An 18,487-nucleotide genomic window follows, 5' to 3' on the forward strand; every position below is an offset into this window, starting at 1 on the left:
TCTTCTCTTTTTTTAATTGAAGAATTATTGATGTACATGGTTTGTTTTGCTTTTCTTGCCTTCTGCATCATCTCATCATCAGCAAACATCACCTCTTTAAAGTCGTATGTTGAAGGTCTCAGTGGACAGTTTCCAAATGCAAACAAGTTCAGAATGTCATTGCTTCATTGTCATGTTTCTCTTCAAATTAAAAAAAAACAACAACCCAGCAGACCTTAAGGAGGTTATTAAAAGTATCGCCTGCCAGCTTTTTCCACTTTGGAAAATAAAAGACCTGGAAGCAAAAAGGTTCTGACATGCTTTTCAGAACATTTAGCACTTTACTACCCTTAAATGAGTGGAAGCTGGTCAATAGAGGGCGCTGGGGGGCCGCCCCACAACTCAGCTGAGGTGGACAAAAGCTGAAAATTGCGTGGTTGTGATAAACACTCACAGAGAACACTTAATTTAATAACAGCCAAAACCGTATTAACGGCTCATAACAAAGCTTCGGTTTTTAAGATTGAATGGGCCCATAACATAATAACTGGCCAATAACATAATAAAAGTCCTGGACCTATAACATAACTTTTTGCCGCTAAAATAATACCTTTTTCATTATTGGTCTGGTAGAAGACAAACATGCAAATGTAGTAATGGAATCCATACTATTGTAATTTATATTTGGATGTAAATGTGAAAGTGCATACTCTGTCTCTGTTTGTCTCTATCACTCTCCCTCTCTCCGTGTACACTTTCTCCATGTATTTTGTATATTTAACTTCGTGGTTACCATAATTTCTACAAATTGTGTCCGCTCCTTAGCGTGTTGGAAATTGTACAATTTAAACCGCGTTTCCATACACTATATAAAATTCGATTCATTCTCCATTTTTATTAATGTCTTTCGGACTACGTGCGCGCAGTACTGTATTCCATAAAACAAAAGGGAAATGTTGATTCATCCATGACGTGACATGACCTGATGTGACCTGGATCAAGCGAGTGGAAGGACAGCTGGTCGCTACTGCCAGCCTATCACACATAAAACAATGCCCAGTATGCTGTCTTAACTCTTCTAAAGCAAGGAAGTGTTGAATTTACCCATTCACCTCCCCATAACTGACTTTGAACGTGCTAATGAACGATTTTCTTAAACCTGAATTGTGAATTTCTGGATGACTGTAGGGATGTTTTGTTAATTAACTATTTTATTTATGATTTATGTATTTTAACAAGTCATTATTTTATGTTAATGCATATTATGTTATATTATTTGGCTCTAGGCGGGACAGTGAATGTCTGGTTAGAGCGTCGGCCTCATAGTCCTGAAGACCAGGTTTCAAATCCTGGACCCGCCTGTATGGAGTTTGCATGTACTCCACGTGCCTGTGTGGGTTTTCTCCAGCCACTCCGGTTTCCTCCCACATCCCAAAAACATGCAACTTAATTGGACACTCTAAATTGCCGCTAGGTGTGATTGTGAAGTTACTGTTTTCTGTTTCCATGTGCCCTGCGATTGGCAGGCAACCAGTTCAGGGTGTACCCTGCCTCTTGCCCGTTGATAGCTGGGATAGGCTCCAGCACTCGCGTGAGCATTGTGAGGATTAGCGGCTAAGAAAATGGATGGATGGATGGACGGATGGATGGATGGATGGATGGATGGATGGATGGATGGATGGATGGATGGATTAAAGAAAACACCATTTGGGAGCAGAACCTACAAGCGTATTAGCAGACCCTCTGTGTGAAAGAGCTCAGTAGCACACAATTGTTGTACACAGTTGTACACGCCGTAGACAGGGTGATGTAAACAAAGACACGCTCTTTGGGGGCCAAAGATTTACTCTGCTTCGCTGCCTTCTTTTTCACATATCATGAGCTCACCCAGCCTGGATGCATGCATGTGTATGTATAGTACAGTTTTTACATTGAGTGCAAACAGTACATACATACTCTACACATTTAGCACTTTACAATATGTATGCTTTATGTATAACATTGAACTGCATTATTTCCGTATACAAAATGATAGAGATTTCATGATCATGTCTGTATAATTGAACTTTTAGTCTTGAACTTCTTTCCTTTCCTATCCAAACAGGTGCCCCCCAGGTCACATCACTAAAGAGAGCTCCTCAGGCAAATCCTGCATCTACACACTGTGCGCCAGCCGTCCGTGTCGCTATGGCACCTGCGTGGCTCACTCTCCCTCCCGATACACGTGCCAATGCTATGAGGGATACCGCGGACGGCACTGCGAGGTGACGCTCGCCATGTTCCATAACGAAGATGGCAACAGCCTGAGCCTCAGCTCCATGTTTGCCATCAGCATCTGTGTGATGGCCTTTCTAGGTAGCTATGTTGACTATGTGCTCTTCTACTTGTGGTGACTTTATTTTCTCTTCACCTGTCCTATGTCATTTTGTTTGCCTTCTCATCTTTCATAATAAGTTTGGCTTGTCACTTTCTTTATTAACAAAGCGCTGCTGTCCATAACATGTATTGTTTTGATTTTCCATGTGTTTTTGTGTCTCATAAGTGTTGCTCACATACTGTACGTGGCCATGTTGATCTCTTGTGCCAAATTAAGCCGTCGCCGTTGTAAATGAGGTGGAAGGTGAAGCACATATCTGCATTGGAATAGAATCAGCAAGGGGACACCTTACATGTCGGACTTTGTGAATAACAGGAGAGTTATAAAACTCTCCACAGAATCAATGAACTTCTTTTGTGTTTTTCTCTGTTTCTTATCTTCTGTGTCCATCCTGTCACTTTCAATGTTATATGCTGGATTCAAAAGTCATTTTCACCTGTCCAATGGATCTTATATACAAACACTGCGTCATTCACTTGCCCTGAAATTGGTTTTGTCCTTCCTTCTATGAGTCTGTGTACATATATTGTACATGTATGTACAGTATGTGAGCTGCGGTTGGTAAATATGAGTCGTTATTGTGAGAAAAAAATTATCATGACATAATATTTAAGAATTATATGAAATGACATTATTTCCATTTTTGAAATATACAGTTAGTGGAAAAAAGTTTCACAAAGGCCACTATGGGTACAAAAAACATATCAATAGATTCATATTATATCAGAGTGCACCGACTGTCAGCTATTATCAGATTGTCAATGAGTAAGTACTGGATAATGTTTTTTGCTTTAATTTTAGAGCAAATTATTTCTAGAGATGCCGGATCTACACAGCTGTCATAGTTCCCTTGAGAATCAAGTCTGCCGATTAAAATGTATACATTTACCAAAAAATTATAATTTCTACAAAGTGACTGACCTATATAGTGTCGTGTTTTGTTAAGTTGAAACTGTAGGAATTTGTTTATATTTGTATCTGTACACATGCAATTGTACAGCAATTTCAGTAGCAAAACGTTATTGAAATAGATCGCAGAATATACTTTATTTTACATCCCAAGAGAATTTGTCCCGTACCAACGCCATCACTTCGTTATTATTTGTTTTCTGATCAAATATTACCTACAGAATATTGACTGCTCAGCTCCCCTCTAGCAATAGGCCAGCAAATGTACACAGTCCAACAGTGCAAACAATCTAATAAAAGTGCTGCTGGATGGCATCATAACTTGTGTAAAATCTTGAAAGGTTCATGTTATATAACTAACCACATCCGCTGCTGTTGCCTTTTTAAATATGTATGTGCTGATGCCCCTGTAGCACACAGGGCACTTAAAAAGACAAACTAACACTTTTGGTCACGGCTAAGTTAATTCCAGAGCTCTTCCGGAATATATGTGGTCCTCATATAGGTAGAAGGGCAAATGTGTGTGAGTGCCTTGAATCCTGTTGCCATCACTATTCTCTGTAGGGCCGCCATGTTGTTTATGAGTATTTGTGTCAGAGATAGTGCTATATAATGCTTGGCCAGCTCAGTACATGGCCCGTGCATCCATTCCACTCTCCTCCAGGGCATGTAGCTCGTGTTGGGATTCTTACTGCACACTTGAAAGTGAAATGTAGAAAGCAAACCTCAACATCTGATAATGAAGTCAAACCATGCCCCACCTGCTCACACTCACGCCAAAAAAGTGCTGTCCATTTCAAGTAGGCTGACGCCATGGTAGAGAAGTTGTTTATATGAGCAGGTAACAGTTGCATAATAGAACTACAAAAAAAAAAAGTGCAGTCTTTTGTCACTTATTACATTTCCACACCTTTTAATAAAGCAAGTTGAATAAATATATTCCCATAATTAAAGCATAAAGATGAAGCCATTATACGTCATGAAAAGCCCATTTGGGGCGGGAATAAAATGGATAACGATCATCCGGTTGTACAGTAAGTACTTATTGAATCACCAGTCTTGTCGCTGCAGGAAGCACAGCCATATATATAAGAGCTCCCATCCAATAGGCTGCGTACTCCACTAACTTGGAGCTATATTAAAGGGGGACTCCTGCTCTTCCTCAATGAGCATTAATAGTTAAAATGGTCATCCATTATTAAACTTAACATAAGGCATCACAGACAGACTGGAGTGCGAATTCGGCGTGTGCTATTGACTGAGTCTGGCTTATGTCTGACTGGCCAAGCCTCATTAGGCCGTCGTCAAATCTGCCCATTTGTGAGCAAAGAGTGGGACAAATTAACAACCCATATGGCCTATGGATCATATAAAGTGACTTTTTTTATCCCGTGAGGATAAATGATGTTTTCCTTCCGTTTCTTCATCAATTTTGTTCTGTCCCCGTTCCGTCCTCTGATGTTTCATCCTGTCTCAGTGCTCTTTACTCCTAATTAACCTCAGAGTGCAGTTTCAGCCAACGGGATCAAGTGTTTTGATCGAGATGTTGTGGTTGTTTTCACCCACTCATCCATAATGCACAAAGCATCGCAGGCTGTGGTAGGAACTAGAGGGCACAGAGGGAGCACCATTGTGGATGGAAGCATGGCTGTCGTGTTTGTGTCCACCCCGTGTGGTTATTGATCATGCTGCTCACCTCGTCGACATCTTACCTCGGATTGGGAACGCTGGTGCAGGCATAATCTCAGGGCAAAAAAAATGCCCAAAGGTTACACTCCAAGCAGCTCTACAGATCGCATCAAGTATATTGAATTTTTTGTTTAAGATCAGCTCCTTTCAGCTAAGGAGGAGCACAGATGAAATCTCGGTGGCACTCATCAGGATAGTATTTTCACTGATGCTAGCTGGGTCTGGTCAGACAGCATAGAGAGAAGTGAAAGTGAAGTACAGTAGAAGAGCTGCTGGTACATCCTTCTCTTTAAAAGTCATTATTGTACATTGTAACTCCAGTCTAATTTCTCTGCCGACTTCCAATTAAACCGATATCTCCCACACTGGAAATGGTTTCCATCTAGTGTGGGAGATGAAATAAAAAAACAAGAGCGCTGCATTATTGAATGAGTACTCGGCGGGGAAGCACCGATGTGACTAAAGACAGAAAAAAAAAAGAAAAAAAAAGTTGTCAGTGTTAACTAGTAAAATATATCGTGAGGAAAGAAAAAGGAAGGGGAAAATAGTTGCAATTAATTGACTTTAAAGGTCAGTCCGCCATGTTTAATTCAGCACACAATTGCTTTGATTGATATGTATGCTTCAGGACCTTTCTGCGCTGTGTTCTGGCAGGATTCCACCGTGTGCTCTCAGCGGAGCCAGCGAGGCTTTGACTTAAAGTAGGAATGGCTAAAGATTCAGTCAAGAGGCCCTCAGCGGGTCCTGCCGTCTTTGTTAAGACAGGAAACGTATAGGCAAAAAAGTGCAAGGGCCTCTGGGTCTGTATTCCATTAGCGCACAGGTGTCAAACTCAAGGCCTGGGAGCCAGATCCGGCCTGCCACATGATTTTATGTGGCCTGCGAAGGGAAATCTAGTTTCAACTTCCATGATACCTATGAAAATCTGGAAAAAAAAAATTCAAATTCATGTATGTCATAAATGATAATGTTGAGATATCACAAGCGTTTTTGTGTTACCAAACATGAATAGTTGAAAAATCCATTAGCCTTGATTTCTGATTTCAAAACTAGCTCATAAATTTCTTGTGTAATACGATGAGGCAATTAAATATTTTTATGGTTTCACAGTCATAACGAGCAAATGAGGGAAACCATAACTACAATGTGGCCCATGACAAATATAAGTTTGACACCCCTGCATTAGTATGTCCCACCTTCACAATTAGAGGGACGAATTAGGACTTTTTGGGCTAACTCTAGCCTGCAAAATGCCAGCCACGTTCACACGTAGTTTACATTGTGTGTGAACTTCAGTACATGCTGTTCCTTCACTGTGTGTCACTTCACTTAGTACTTTCAACTTGTGTTGTACATTTCATTTTCACCTACTTCCTGGATTTGTTGGGGGGGGGGGGGGTGTAACACAAAGTTAACCTGCTCTCTGGCACCCCTCAGTGTTGATGCTGGGCCTATTTCTGTACTCGTGCTGGAGGAGACACAAGGACTTGAAAGAAGGCGTGTACCACGTGTCGGCGCACCACAGTGAGTGGGAGGACATCCGTGAGAATGTGCTCAACTACGACGAGGAAGGAGGAGGGGAGCAGGATCAGGTAGTCAGCGTTAGAAATATTCATGATTGTTTGAAGCATGCAGTATGTTTACGACATATGTGGGCATTAATCAGGTGAGAAGACTGCCAGAAAGTCCTTCTCTGCTTCCCGAAACACCATCAGAAACTGAGCGACAATGTTCCATTCATCCATTCTCTTCACCACTTGTCCTCATTAGGGTCAATTCAAATTTTTGTGTCATGAAATTGTGTATGTTTATTCCCTACAAGGTATTATTGTGATTTTGTAACATTTCTCTTGGCTGTACTGCTTCCAGTACATGCATGAGTCTGTTGTTGCTGAAGTTGCTGTTTTTTTTTTTTTCCCCAATCTGATTTCAGCCACTCTGCAATGTAAGTCTAACCTGCCAGAAACCTGCAGACTCATGTACATGGTGTTGGTTGATAAAATCTAACTACACTAGCAATGGGACTGTTTCTATGGCTGGGTTGCACTTGATGTCACGCTTGTTCATCCGGGTACTTCACTGCCATTGTTGCAGACATGTAGTCAGCTGTCAATCGTCATCATGTCAGATTTTTGTTGTGTCAACGGATGTGGAAATCGCGGAAAAAGAGATATTGGGAAGAGATTTTTCCGTGTTCCCAAGATTAGATTGCATGAAGGAGATCAGGTAGATGATCCACTTAAACATAAAGAATTGCTATTTTTAAGAAGTAAATATAATAAATTATCTACAGATAAAGTGGCAAAATGTTTATTATGGCTTAAGCAGCGTTATTACGATCAAGGTGAAAAAGCGGGTAAACTTTTGGTTTGGAGGATTAGGAAATTACAAATGGAACGGGTAATTAATAGCATAAGGACATCTAATGGAGATTTGACTGTTGACCCTCAAGAAATTAATAGTACTTTCAGGGATTTCTATGAACAATTGTATAAATCCGAGATACAACAGACTTCGTTTGAGAGGGATGCATTTCTTGATTCACTTGTATTTCCAGTGCTATCAGAGGAGGCAAAGCAAAACTTTGATAACCATCTGACAGAAGAAGAAATTTCTGCTGCCATTCAAAGTATTAACACTAATCGTGCTCCTGGGCCCAATGGACTGACTATAGAATTTTATAAAGCATTTCAAAAACAATTACTGACTCCATTGATGGACATGTATCAAGAATCATATAATAAGGAGACTCTTCCTCCTACATTGAGACTTCCGCTGATTACCCTGATGCTCAAACCTAGTAAGCCTGTTCCTCGTATAGACCAATAAGCTTGACGGGATGCGATACAAAAAATACTTTGCAAAGCCCTGGCAATACAAATGGATCAGTATATACCTAGTTTAATACATAATGATCAAAACGGTTTTGTTAAAAAACGTCAAGGATTTCACAATATTCGAAGGGATTTATTACATGAAAAGGCAGAGTGTAAAGATACAGCACTGCTGTCGTTGGATGCACGTCAGGCCTTTGACAGAATTTAATGGTCATTTTTATTTAATGTACTACCGCAGTTTGGATATGGCAATAATTTTCTTAAACGGTTAAAAACTTTATAAACAAACCCTACTGCTAGTATTATCACTAACAGCATTTCTTCTAAAGCAATTGTTTTGGAAAGATCCACATGCCAGGGCTGTCCTCTTTCCCCAATGTTGTTCATTTTAGCCTTAGAACCCCTGGCCATGTCGATTTGTATGGATAGAGGCTTGACGGGCATCCAAATTGGTGATCAAGATCACAGAATCTCTCTTTATGCTGATGACATCATTCTCTTTTTGACTAAGTTATCCGCGAGCCTTCCAAATTTATTGGAGCAAATTAAAAAGTTTGGTAGTTTCTCAGTCTATGTGATTACAAAGTCATCCATTTTACTTTTAAGTACTGAAGAGAGACTTAATCCTGTGGTTAACACTCCTTTTTTGAACGCGAGAGATGGATTTACTTATTTGGGGGTCAAAATTTCCCCTAATGTTAACAATATAGTTCAGGTTAATCATGACCCTTTAATCTTGGAGGTACAACAGTTATTAGACAGGTGGATGATTATGCCAATTTCAATGTTCTGACGTATAAACACAGTTAAAATTTGCGTTTTGCTGAAATTTTACATTTTTTTTTTCAATCCATACCTCTTTCATTACCTGACATCTTTTTCACTAGACTCAACAGAATGCTCCTGAATTTTATTTGGAATAATAAGAAAGCCAGATTAAGATTACGGTTGTTTTATATGCCTTATGAAACTGGAGGGTTACAATTTCCAAACTTTAAATGGTATTACTGGTCAGCTATGTATTATTTTTCAACATCACCATCACCCTCTTGGGTAAAAATAGAGCAAGGAACAGTACCACACCTTCTATTAAAGTATTATTTATATTCTGATGAGAATAGAGTATTAAAACGGCAGACCAAGAATCCATTTTTGAAAAACACTATAGATATCTGGTTTAAATCACACAAACATATAGGGGACACTCCTTTACTTTCACGCTTTTCTCCCATATGGGGTAATGCGACTTTTAAAGCTGGAAGAGCAGATGGGGGTTTTAAATTATGGGCAAATAATGGTATAAAATCAATAGGTGACCTTTATGTAAGTGGTGAAATGCTTACATTCATTCAAATATGTCCAAAAATCTTCTATTCCCAATAAGCATTTTTTCAAATATCTGCAGTTAAAACACTTTATGTCAGCACAAATCAAAAACATATTGTATGAACCCCGTTTGTCCAGTTTAGAAGATATTGTCCAGTCAGGTTTGCATGGATGTAAGCAGATATCTATGTTCTATAAATCTCTAGTCTCACATGATACAGAATCAAGTAACAAATAAATTGGAGGCTAGGAAACTAGATATTAAAGAAAATATTGAAGTAATTGATTGGGAACATGCATGCCTTAAAGCACAAAAACAAACAATAAATACTAGAATGAGGCTATTACAATACAAATGGCTGATGAGGATTTATGTGACTCCTGTTAAACTTCATCAGTGGACCCCTGACATTCCAGACACGTGTAGTAAGTGCTCCAATGAGAAGGGTACTTTATATCATTGTTTATGGGATTGTTGGAAAGTCAAAGATGATTGGAAATCTATTGTTCAGACAATTTCTATAACAGTTGGAATTCAGGTTCCTCATTAGGCAACACTGTGTATCTTAGGTATATATCCCAAGGATTTTGCTGTTAATAAAAAGAAGGCCACGCTTATAGATTTTGGTCTCCTGCAGGCCAGGAGAACAGTTGCATTATTTTGGAAAAAAAACTAGATGTTCCTCCAATAAAAGTATGGATGTTGGGAAATGGCATCTTGTGTTGCACTGGAAAGACTAACGTATATTACGAGAGGAAGAGCTCAGGAATTTGAGGACATATGGAGATCCTTAGAAGAGTTTTTGAAAAAAATTAGAATTATTTGTAATTTGTGTGCTTTTTTTTTAACACTATTATGTCTCTGCATACTGCGTTATTTTTGTTTTTGTTTTACTGTTATTGTGTTGTTTTTGTAAAATTATATATGAGAAAATCTAATAAATATATTGTTTTTAAAAAAATTGCATGAAGGAGAAGATACATCAGCGTTATCGAAAAAACAGCAACAAAAGTGGCTTGTAAATATACGACGTGCAGATCTGAACGAAACTCGAGTACACGAGGAAAATGGTTATTTGAAAGTCTGTTCTGATAATTTTGTAAGCGGTAAGCATGTGTATTTATAGTGTCTGGATATTCTACTTCACGGAAGTCTTTCAGATCCCTTTGAAAGTTTGTCGTTGTGGAAAGCATACGGATCGATATTTTCACAGAGTTTGATCTTCTGTACATATATAGCTTTGGCGACATCATCAAGTGAATTAAAGTAGGCAAAAACATCCGACGCTCGCCGCTTACACATGGGTCTGTGGACATTGCCATGGTGACATCGTCTGCAACGCCTAGCTTGTCTGTAGAAATGGCGGCGATTATCACGTGATTGCAACCCAAGATTTTTAAAGTAGCCCAACTGGGGCACCAGTAAAGTGTTTTTCTGTTCTCCATTTGGTTGAGCAAAATTGGTAAGCCCTTGTACACTTGAATAAATACACCACCACTATATGAGAAAAATAGAAAAGGTCTTGTATTGAAGATTATATGAACATTTACCTAATATTTCACTAATAGAAGTGATGTATTTTTCCGGTTGTTGAGACATTTTGGTTCGGCGATTAAATTACAGGCTACAATAGTTACCAGGTTGAGATGTGACAGGCATTTTTTACTTTTTTTTTTTGTCTGTGTGGGGGGGGGGGTGAAATTAGTGTTTCCATTAATATAGTAATAGTTACTTTCTTAACCACTTGGTGTCAACACTTTAATATCCATGGATTTGTTTTTTTCTTATGACATCATCATATCATCATACATTGTTTTGATAAGAAGAAAAAAAAATATTTTCCTCAACCTTGCATGTCAAATCGGTACCGTTGTGAACCCAGCATATCGAGCAACAGAGTTTTTTGATATCTTCATTATGACTTGGGCATTAGCTGATGCCAAATACGGCATACCTGCATTGTCAGCTCTGACTCAGACGTGGTGAGTGACGATACGTCTGATTTCTTTTCCAAGCTGCACTCCCATCGGGAGCAGACTCACCGCCTTTGATTTAAAGATTGCTGCTGGGCAAAATTATGCTGAAGTCCTGAGCGGGACTGGAAGTGAAGCAGTTGCCGTCCTAACGCAAAAAGTGGAGCATTCGACTTACAGCCCTTAATTGGTTAAAGTCTGAATTGGATAAAGAAAGTGGATTTGATTTGATTTATTTATATGCAGTACATATCCAAAGTTGAAATAACCTAACAACATGGACTGGCTGGGTCTGTGGTCACAGTAATGATGCCTGAAAGAATATGCATTGATTTGCATCTAGTTTTGTAATATAAATAGACACTTTTGTTGTGAATGTAGCTGAAAGTAAACATAGTTACGTGTTTTTTTTTAAATATAGGCAAGCTTCCAGGCAGTGAATCATCAAGCAGTAGTGACAGGAGGACACAAATTGACTGATGTCTGTCATATTCATTTTTTATTCTGGATTTTGATTTCTGGAATCATCTCTGGCAGCCTTTTTTGTTTACTTTTTTTTTTTTTCCTTTAAGATGTTATTGACTGTATGTCGCTGTTGCTGCTCTACCAACTACTATACCGAGTATTTCTAGACCTCTTCTGAGGGAATTATTTCCTAGGTATAATAATATAATATATAATACCAGTAGAAATAGGTTTCAAAATGGGTATGGGGAGTACCTCTAAAAAGTGTCGCTAGTTGATTGCCACACTGTGGTGTATGGGTGAATCCGTGCCGGCCATTCTTACTTCTGTTATGCTGTACTTATTTTTTTAATAGCAAACAGTGTCATCACTGAGGGGGAAAAATATGGGATTAAGGACCGATCTGACATTATTAGTGTTTAATTTTACTTCCCAATTTTACTCATGTGCATGTACTGTGTAAGAAACTCAAGCCATTACTTTGTTGTGGTAAATATTTGGAATGATGTGATTAGTCAATTCATTACTTGAAAGGATACCTAATTAAGCCTACAAGAAAGCTAAAGATATGTCTTGGTTTGTTGGTTTGAAAGGAGTAATGGAGTCAGAAGGACCCATATCGCAGGAAAACAAGCAAAAACTGCAAGCAAGAATACAAGAACATTAACCATCCATTTGCTGGAGTATTTGGTCTCATTAGGCTCGTGACAAGTGACGTTAGGCCAGTTGGAGATGCTAGGGCACTGCCCCACCATTCACCACGTTACTTTGAATAAGAAATTCATACTTACATATTTTTAAAAATAACCAAATGAATAATATAGTTATATCTACTTTTAAATGAGCAAAATAGATAGATAGATAGATAGATAGATAGATAGATAGATAGATAGATAGATAGATAGATAGATAGATAGATAGATAGATAGATAGATAGATAGATAGATAGATAGATAGATAGATAGATAGATAGATAGATAGATAGATAGATAGATAGATAGATAGATAGATAGATAGATAGATAGATAGATAGATAGATAGATAGATAGATAGATGATTTGTAAATTCATTTCATTCATCTGTTCTGTCCGTTGCCGTGTTTGTACCCTGGGGATGCAAACATTTGCGCTCTTGCTAAAAATATATGCTCAGTAGTTCCTCCTCATACAAGAAGCAGGCACATGGCAGGGTGCACGATTCTTGCGCCCAGGGCTAACTGTTGCAGGATTTACATATGACCACCCTCCCGCCACGGGGCCAACAGCTGACAAATAGGTCTTGCCCTGAGAGTTGGAGACGATCAAATAGAGATGCAAAATGGAGAAAGAGAAATTCAATTATTCGGGGAAGTCACATTTCTGAGAGGAAAACCTATCAGGAGAAGCTGGATATGAAAGAGCAGACCAGATTACCCGTACATTACAAATAATGAGCAATCGAAAGACCGGGAAACAATACACATGCAGGACCTGATTTTGCGACAATGCTCACTCATGCTGTATTGTGTTTTCCCTCTATGTACATACAGTGTGTGTGTGTTTGATTATCATCATAGCCATTATCTATCCACTTGAGGGTTTCCAGCTATTATGACATTTTACAATTTCTATTCTGGTTTTAAAGGTCAAGTTTCATCCCTATAAACATTCTAAAATAGATATTGTAATGAAAAATACATATTATTCAATTCAATGTGTATACGAAAAAGTAAATGTGAGCGGAGAGCGCGTCATCTATACGCAAAGTTGCAGAAGTGTCATTCTACGACATCCAAGTGGTCCCCATATTGGCTGCATCCTGTCTGTGACGTCACCAAGACATTCGCCAATGAAAACACGCGCTGCACCCTACTATGGGAGACGAACACGCCCCTTCTGACACGGAGCTCTTTTCGAAAAGGAGAACACCACACAACCAACTGAAATGACTGGAGCAATATTACACTATTGTTTCGAGCCATATTCAGATGATATGCGATCATGGCCAAACCACATCCCCGCCCGATCCACTTCCGCGGCAGAGATGAGCTATTGCGGCTCATCGCAGCCAGCCGTTGTGGCTTATGACGGAGCCGAGCCGTGCTGCTTTAGTGGGTTGTTCATAGACACCGCAGTACGCGATGAACAACACCATCGAGCCGGGGCACTTTACTGCGCGCACGCGGCTCAGTGAGGCATTGTCGGCTGGGTTCTTCAGAGCCGCCGCCGTCTGCGAGCCTGAAGCGCAGCCTCCGGTGGCAAAGCAACGCAGCAGCCCGATGCCATCCAACGCGCACATCAACATATTTCGTACGCAGATCTTTTGTTACATTTTGAGAGAACGATTACGTGGTCTGCTCCAAATTATTATTTTTTTAGTAGCTGTATACACACCTATTCATTTATTTGGAACCCACGCAGCTCTCGTCCTCTGCACCTGTGCAATCCATTTTTCACGACGAACCAGGTCTCTTGCAAAGTTATGAAGGGTAAATCCATTCTCCCAAGTGTTCAAGTGTTGCATTTTGGCTAACACGAAGGAACAACGAGCTACTTTCCCGGAGGTAAAACTAATGGAAACAAACGAGTCCACTTGGGGGCGCTTCTTTCCTTAACGTCACTTCCTGCTTCTTCTCGAAAACAAACCCCTCGAGAGGATTTTCATGGCGGGAGTTACAAAAAGTTGTATACGTCAAAATCATGTTTTGTAGTGAAGAAAACGCATGGGCCCATATTGACTGCTGTTTTTTCATTAATAACATACTAAAAATCATCCATTTCATGACAGTGGCCCTTTAATGAGTTCATCTATCGATCTACTTTTAGGTCTTCGCTATGGTCGCTTTGTGTCCAGTGGTATCCAATTGTCCACCCTTTGTCAGCTCGTTGGCTTTTTAATTTTTGAATGACGTCGATAACTCACGTCTGCTGTCTTATCCAATTGCATCTTCACATGTCAGAAATTTTTATTTTCCACATTTGCCATTCCGTGTTTCTTTGGTTTACACATAGTCTTTATAGAACCAAGTTTCACGACCATAAATGAGGACTATAGTACATTGAGCGAAAACTTTTCTTTTTCAAGCAAATGGGAAGATTGTTTTTGAATATGATGCTAAGCCTTCCATAAGCCTGCCAGGGAAACTTTGACTTCAGCATTCAATTTCAGTGCTTGTATTTCCATCCATTGTTACATTAAGTTGGCCAAAGAGATGTTGTCGATGGCATCTAGAACATCGTTTTAGTGGACATAGTGGGTGCAAGCAGGGGTGTGGGGGGTAGGGGGGTTGACATTGGGTCCCTGCCAACATGGAACTTGAATCAAACTAAAGACTAAACTAAAGAGGTAACTCATGAACTAATAAAAAACAGCAGTTTATGTGAAGTCTTTATTTTCTCACAGAAAATAATGGAAATGGAGGGAAAAAAACGCATGAGGACATGAATTGGATGACATAATTTGGAGAGGGCTAATTAGCACTAACAGTTCTGAGAACCTGGGGGTTCAAATGTGGAGTTTGCATGTTTTCCCCGTGTCTGCGTGCGTACTTGTACATTCCAAAAACATGCACGGGAGGTGAACTGAACAATCTAAAGTGCCCGTAGGTGCAAATGATTGTTTGTCTGTATGCGCTCTGCGATTGGCTGGCAACCAGTTCAGGGTGTACCAAGTAGCTAGGATCGTCTCCAGCATACCCGTGACCTTTGTGACGATTAGGGTTAGCGGTATAAAAAATATGGATGGATAGATGAATAGATGAACAACTTACAAATTTCAAAATGAATTATTTTTTAAGGTTGTCAAAGTGCAAGACCTCAGACATATTCTGCTTGCATTTTAATAGATAATGCATTTATACGTCATCGTAGAAACAGCTAAACTTATTGTATTTAATTCTTTAGATGCCCACGAGCTAAAGAGGTGTCAGGATATTTGTTGTTTCGTATGACATTTGAGACATATTTTGCCAAACTAAAATTTTTACCACTTTGGAAGTTCTACTGTGTAGCCATTTTAAAACAATAAGTTCTGTGCTTGCAATAATGAACATGTAGCAAAATGTTACAAGTTGCAATGGGGGTCAAGTCTTTAGACACGATGACTAAATCTAGCTTTCCGTCTTATTTTTCTTTTATCAAACATAATGGTTTATTGTTTCTCAGCCATATTGTGTTCCGCTGTCAGTGTCCTATATCATATGTTCCCTTTCCAGTCAGGAACAAACCCATGACTGAATAAATCTTTGCACTCCCTGGTACTACTGGTACGGATAATCATTGAACTGAAGACTCATGAAACATATTGGGGTTTTGCATGATGGTGGTTGCTTACTTGGTTCAAATGTATGTCTGGTAGTATGCAAATATCAAGAATATGATCATCTGGCAGGATCTATTGTTTTCAGAACATTCATGCATTGAATACAATTGCATGTAAGGAAAGCATACTGTCAAGTCCCTCAGAGGCAGGCAGGCGTGTAAGTCAGTTAGCTAAAATTGAGCCGTACAAAAGGCTGCTAATTCCACTATTTTAATTGTGCCGGTAATAGCTCCTTCCCCTCTTTGCAATCAGATAATTAATTAATGGTCTAATCAATGGTGCGCATTTACTGCCAACGTCTCTTCCTTCCAGCTGGATCTTCATTTCTGTGTCGTGAGCAGGCTCATTTGCTTGCACATGAATGAGCTGCCCTAGATTGGTGTCATGTGGCACTATTGGTTTCTATTATCTCTTAAGTTCCTAAAAAGATTGCACAGGGGGCTTATTTATTAAATTCATTGCCCTCTTTCTTTCAGAATGCTTTCAATATCGTGGAGCTTCAGCGTTCCCTCCATCCAAGCCCGGCACAGTCGCTCCGCTACAGCTATCCGCAAGGCATTGTGTCCTACCCCGAGAATAAGCCCCCCCACGAGGAGAACAGGAAGGGGCTGTGTAACGGGAACGGCAGCGCCATCATAGCTCTGCGTCTGGCCGTACCCCCCTCAGAGACCGAGACCCTGTCATCTCCTCTGACCCTCCGCCGCTCCAAGAAACCCCTCTCCTTCTCCAGTCAGGACCTGGCCCGCTACCTGTGCGAGGTCATCAGAGACACGGAGCACCCCGAGGAACTTGGCACCAGGACCACACCGCGGCGTCCGTCCGGCAAGGAGCGGGGCCTGGCCGCTGTGCGCTCACTCAGTGCATCTCAGGGTTCTGAAATCAGTAATCAGGGGCCCCAGAGCAGCAGGATGGATAAGTTCAGAACCCTCCGTGTTGTGGTCAGCGACCTCAGAGGAGACGCCAAGCCGTCGCAGAGCCAGAGACACAAAGTGAAGGAGAGCAGAGGGCAAGTGAACTGCGGGAAGAGCGGATGAGAAAACTGAACAATGAAACACTCTCTGACACCGGTGATGAATCCCGAAGCCATATTTGGGATGCTGCAGATGACATCTGACTCAAGTCTACTATAAATGTACCGGATTGTTGAAGTTCTTGGATATGGAACGATCTACTGTGATGTATTGTTTACTTGGCATTGCACTGTACAGTAAAGACCACTTTGGGATGCTCCTTGTGTCAAAGGTATACTCAACAAAAATATAAACACAATACTTGTGATTTTGTTTAACAGCTTAGGTCTCTCTCACTTGGTTCCAAGATTGGTTAAATTTGTATGGTTAAGCATTGTTGAACAAAATACGCAATGCAGTTTAAGGAAAGTGCTTTTTTCAACCAAAAGCTTGATGTTGAAGAAGGGCAGAACGCTTGTCAGCACAGTGAGCTCAACAACCTAATGTTGTGTAATCCAGTGTTGCCCTGCATGATGCAAATGGTGGTCATAGCAGACACTAACAAGTTCTCTGCAGGCTGAAAATGTTATGTTAAGCCTTAGTTCACTGCCTAAGAAAGCGGAATAGGCCAGTCCTGGGAACACGCAAATCTTCAGCCAGGTCTGGCCGTGGTTAGCACATTTGCCTCATAGTCAACTCACGCATTGAAATGGTCTGAGTTAAAATCTTTTGTTGGGTATGTATTCCAGTTTCCATCCACATTTTACAAGCATGTAACCTCTGATCTCCAGTTTTGGTAGTTTAGCGAGAGAAATGAAGTCGACCCCCGTGATTTGCTTTTGCGGCCACAGAAAACGATAAGGCGAGCCGGATCTGGCCCCTGGGCCGTGAGTTTTTCACTTGTGGTCGATACTGTATTTGTTTGTATAGTGGGTGGAGACCAGTCCAGGGTGTACCCTGCCTCTACCCTGAAGTCAGCTGGGATGCTTCAGCTCATCTGGAACCCTAAAAATGACAAGTGCGATAGAAAATGGATGGATGGATGTTTTGAAGTCATGAAAACTTGGAAGTAAAAAATGTTGATGTTTTTGTTGAGTATATTTGTCATTAAAGTTGTTTGCATCAAAGTCTGCAAGTGAAGTGGCAAATTTCCCGTAAAATATTTAGTTTTGCTATTAGAGACTCGTGAAACCATTTATGTGATTAAAAAAATAATAATTCATTTATTTTATCAATTTCATTTAAATAAAAATGCGGCTTTGATAGTACTTGGAGTTTGATCATCACGTGTTTACATAACTAGTGATTTCTCCTCAATTGAAGCCCAAAAAATGCTTAGCAGACAGAAAGTACAACAAGACATTCTTTTCATCTGCATAATATGAATAATCCTCTCCAGTTAATCCGTCTGCCTTCATTGCTGAGAGTGACTGAGGACAGCATCATGGCAAAGAATACATTATTTCGGGTTTATCATCCACATCATCTTCTAATTTAGAAAATAAAAAGTGATGATTTTAACATGGCTCATTGATGTGTGAAGCCAGTACAACCTTTTGTCCTAACTTCAGATGCTCGGAGGTCCCAATGGACGCCCGCAACCTTTAATTGGTCTGCATTCGAGTTGAGCGGTAGTGACATTAAAGCTCACTGGGACAGAGTTTCCGCAAGCCTCTGTGGTC

General features: G+C 40.1%; 1 protein-coding gene across 1 annotated transcript in view; it reads left to right on the forward strand.

Annotated features, from left to right (window-relative positions):
- Positions 1-17,877, forward strand: part of LOC133502037 (neural-cadherin-like) — a 147,171-nt gene extending 129,294 nt beyond the window's left edge. Inside the window, exons 31-33 of the mRNA XM_061822361.1 lie at positions 2,084-2,334; positions 6,392-6,546; positions 16,332-17,877. Of these exons, the coding sequence (XP_061678345.1) occupies positions 2,084-2,334; positions 6,392-6,546; positions 16,332-16,889 (964 nt within the window). The 3' untranslated portion in view covers positions 16,890-17,877. The remainder of the gene's footprint in view (positions 1-2,083; positions 2,335-6,391; positions 6,547-16,331) is intronic.
- Positions 17,878-18,487: the final 610 nt, after the last annotated feature.

The sequence above is a fragment of the Syngnathoides biaculeatus genome, chromosome 6, assembly GCF_019802595.1.
Source record: "Syngnathoides biaculeatus isolate LvHL_M chromosome 6, ASM1980259v1, whole genome shotgun sequence".
NCBI lineage: Eukaryota > Metazoa > Chordata > Actinopteri > Syngnathiformes > Syngnathidae > Syngnathoides > Syngnathoides biaculeatus.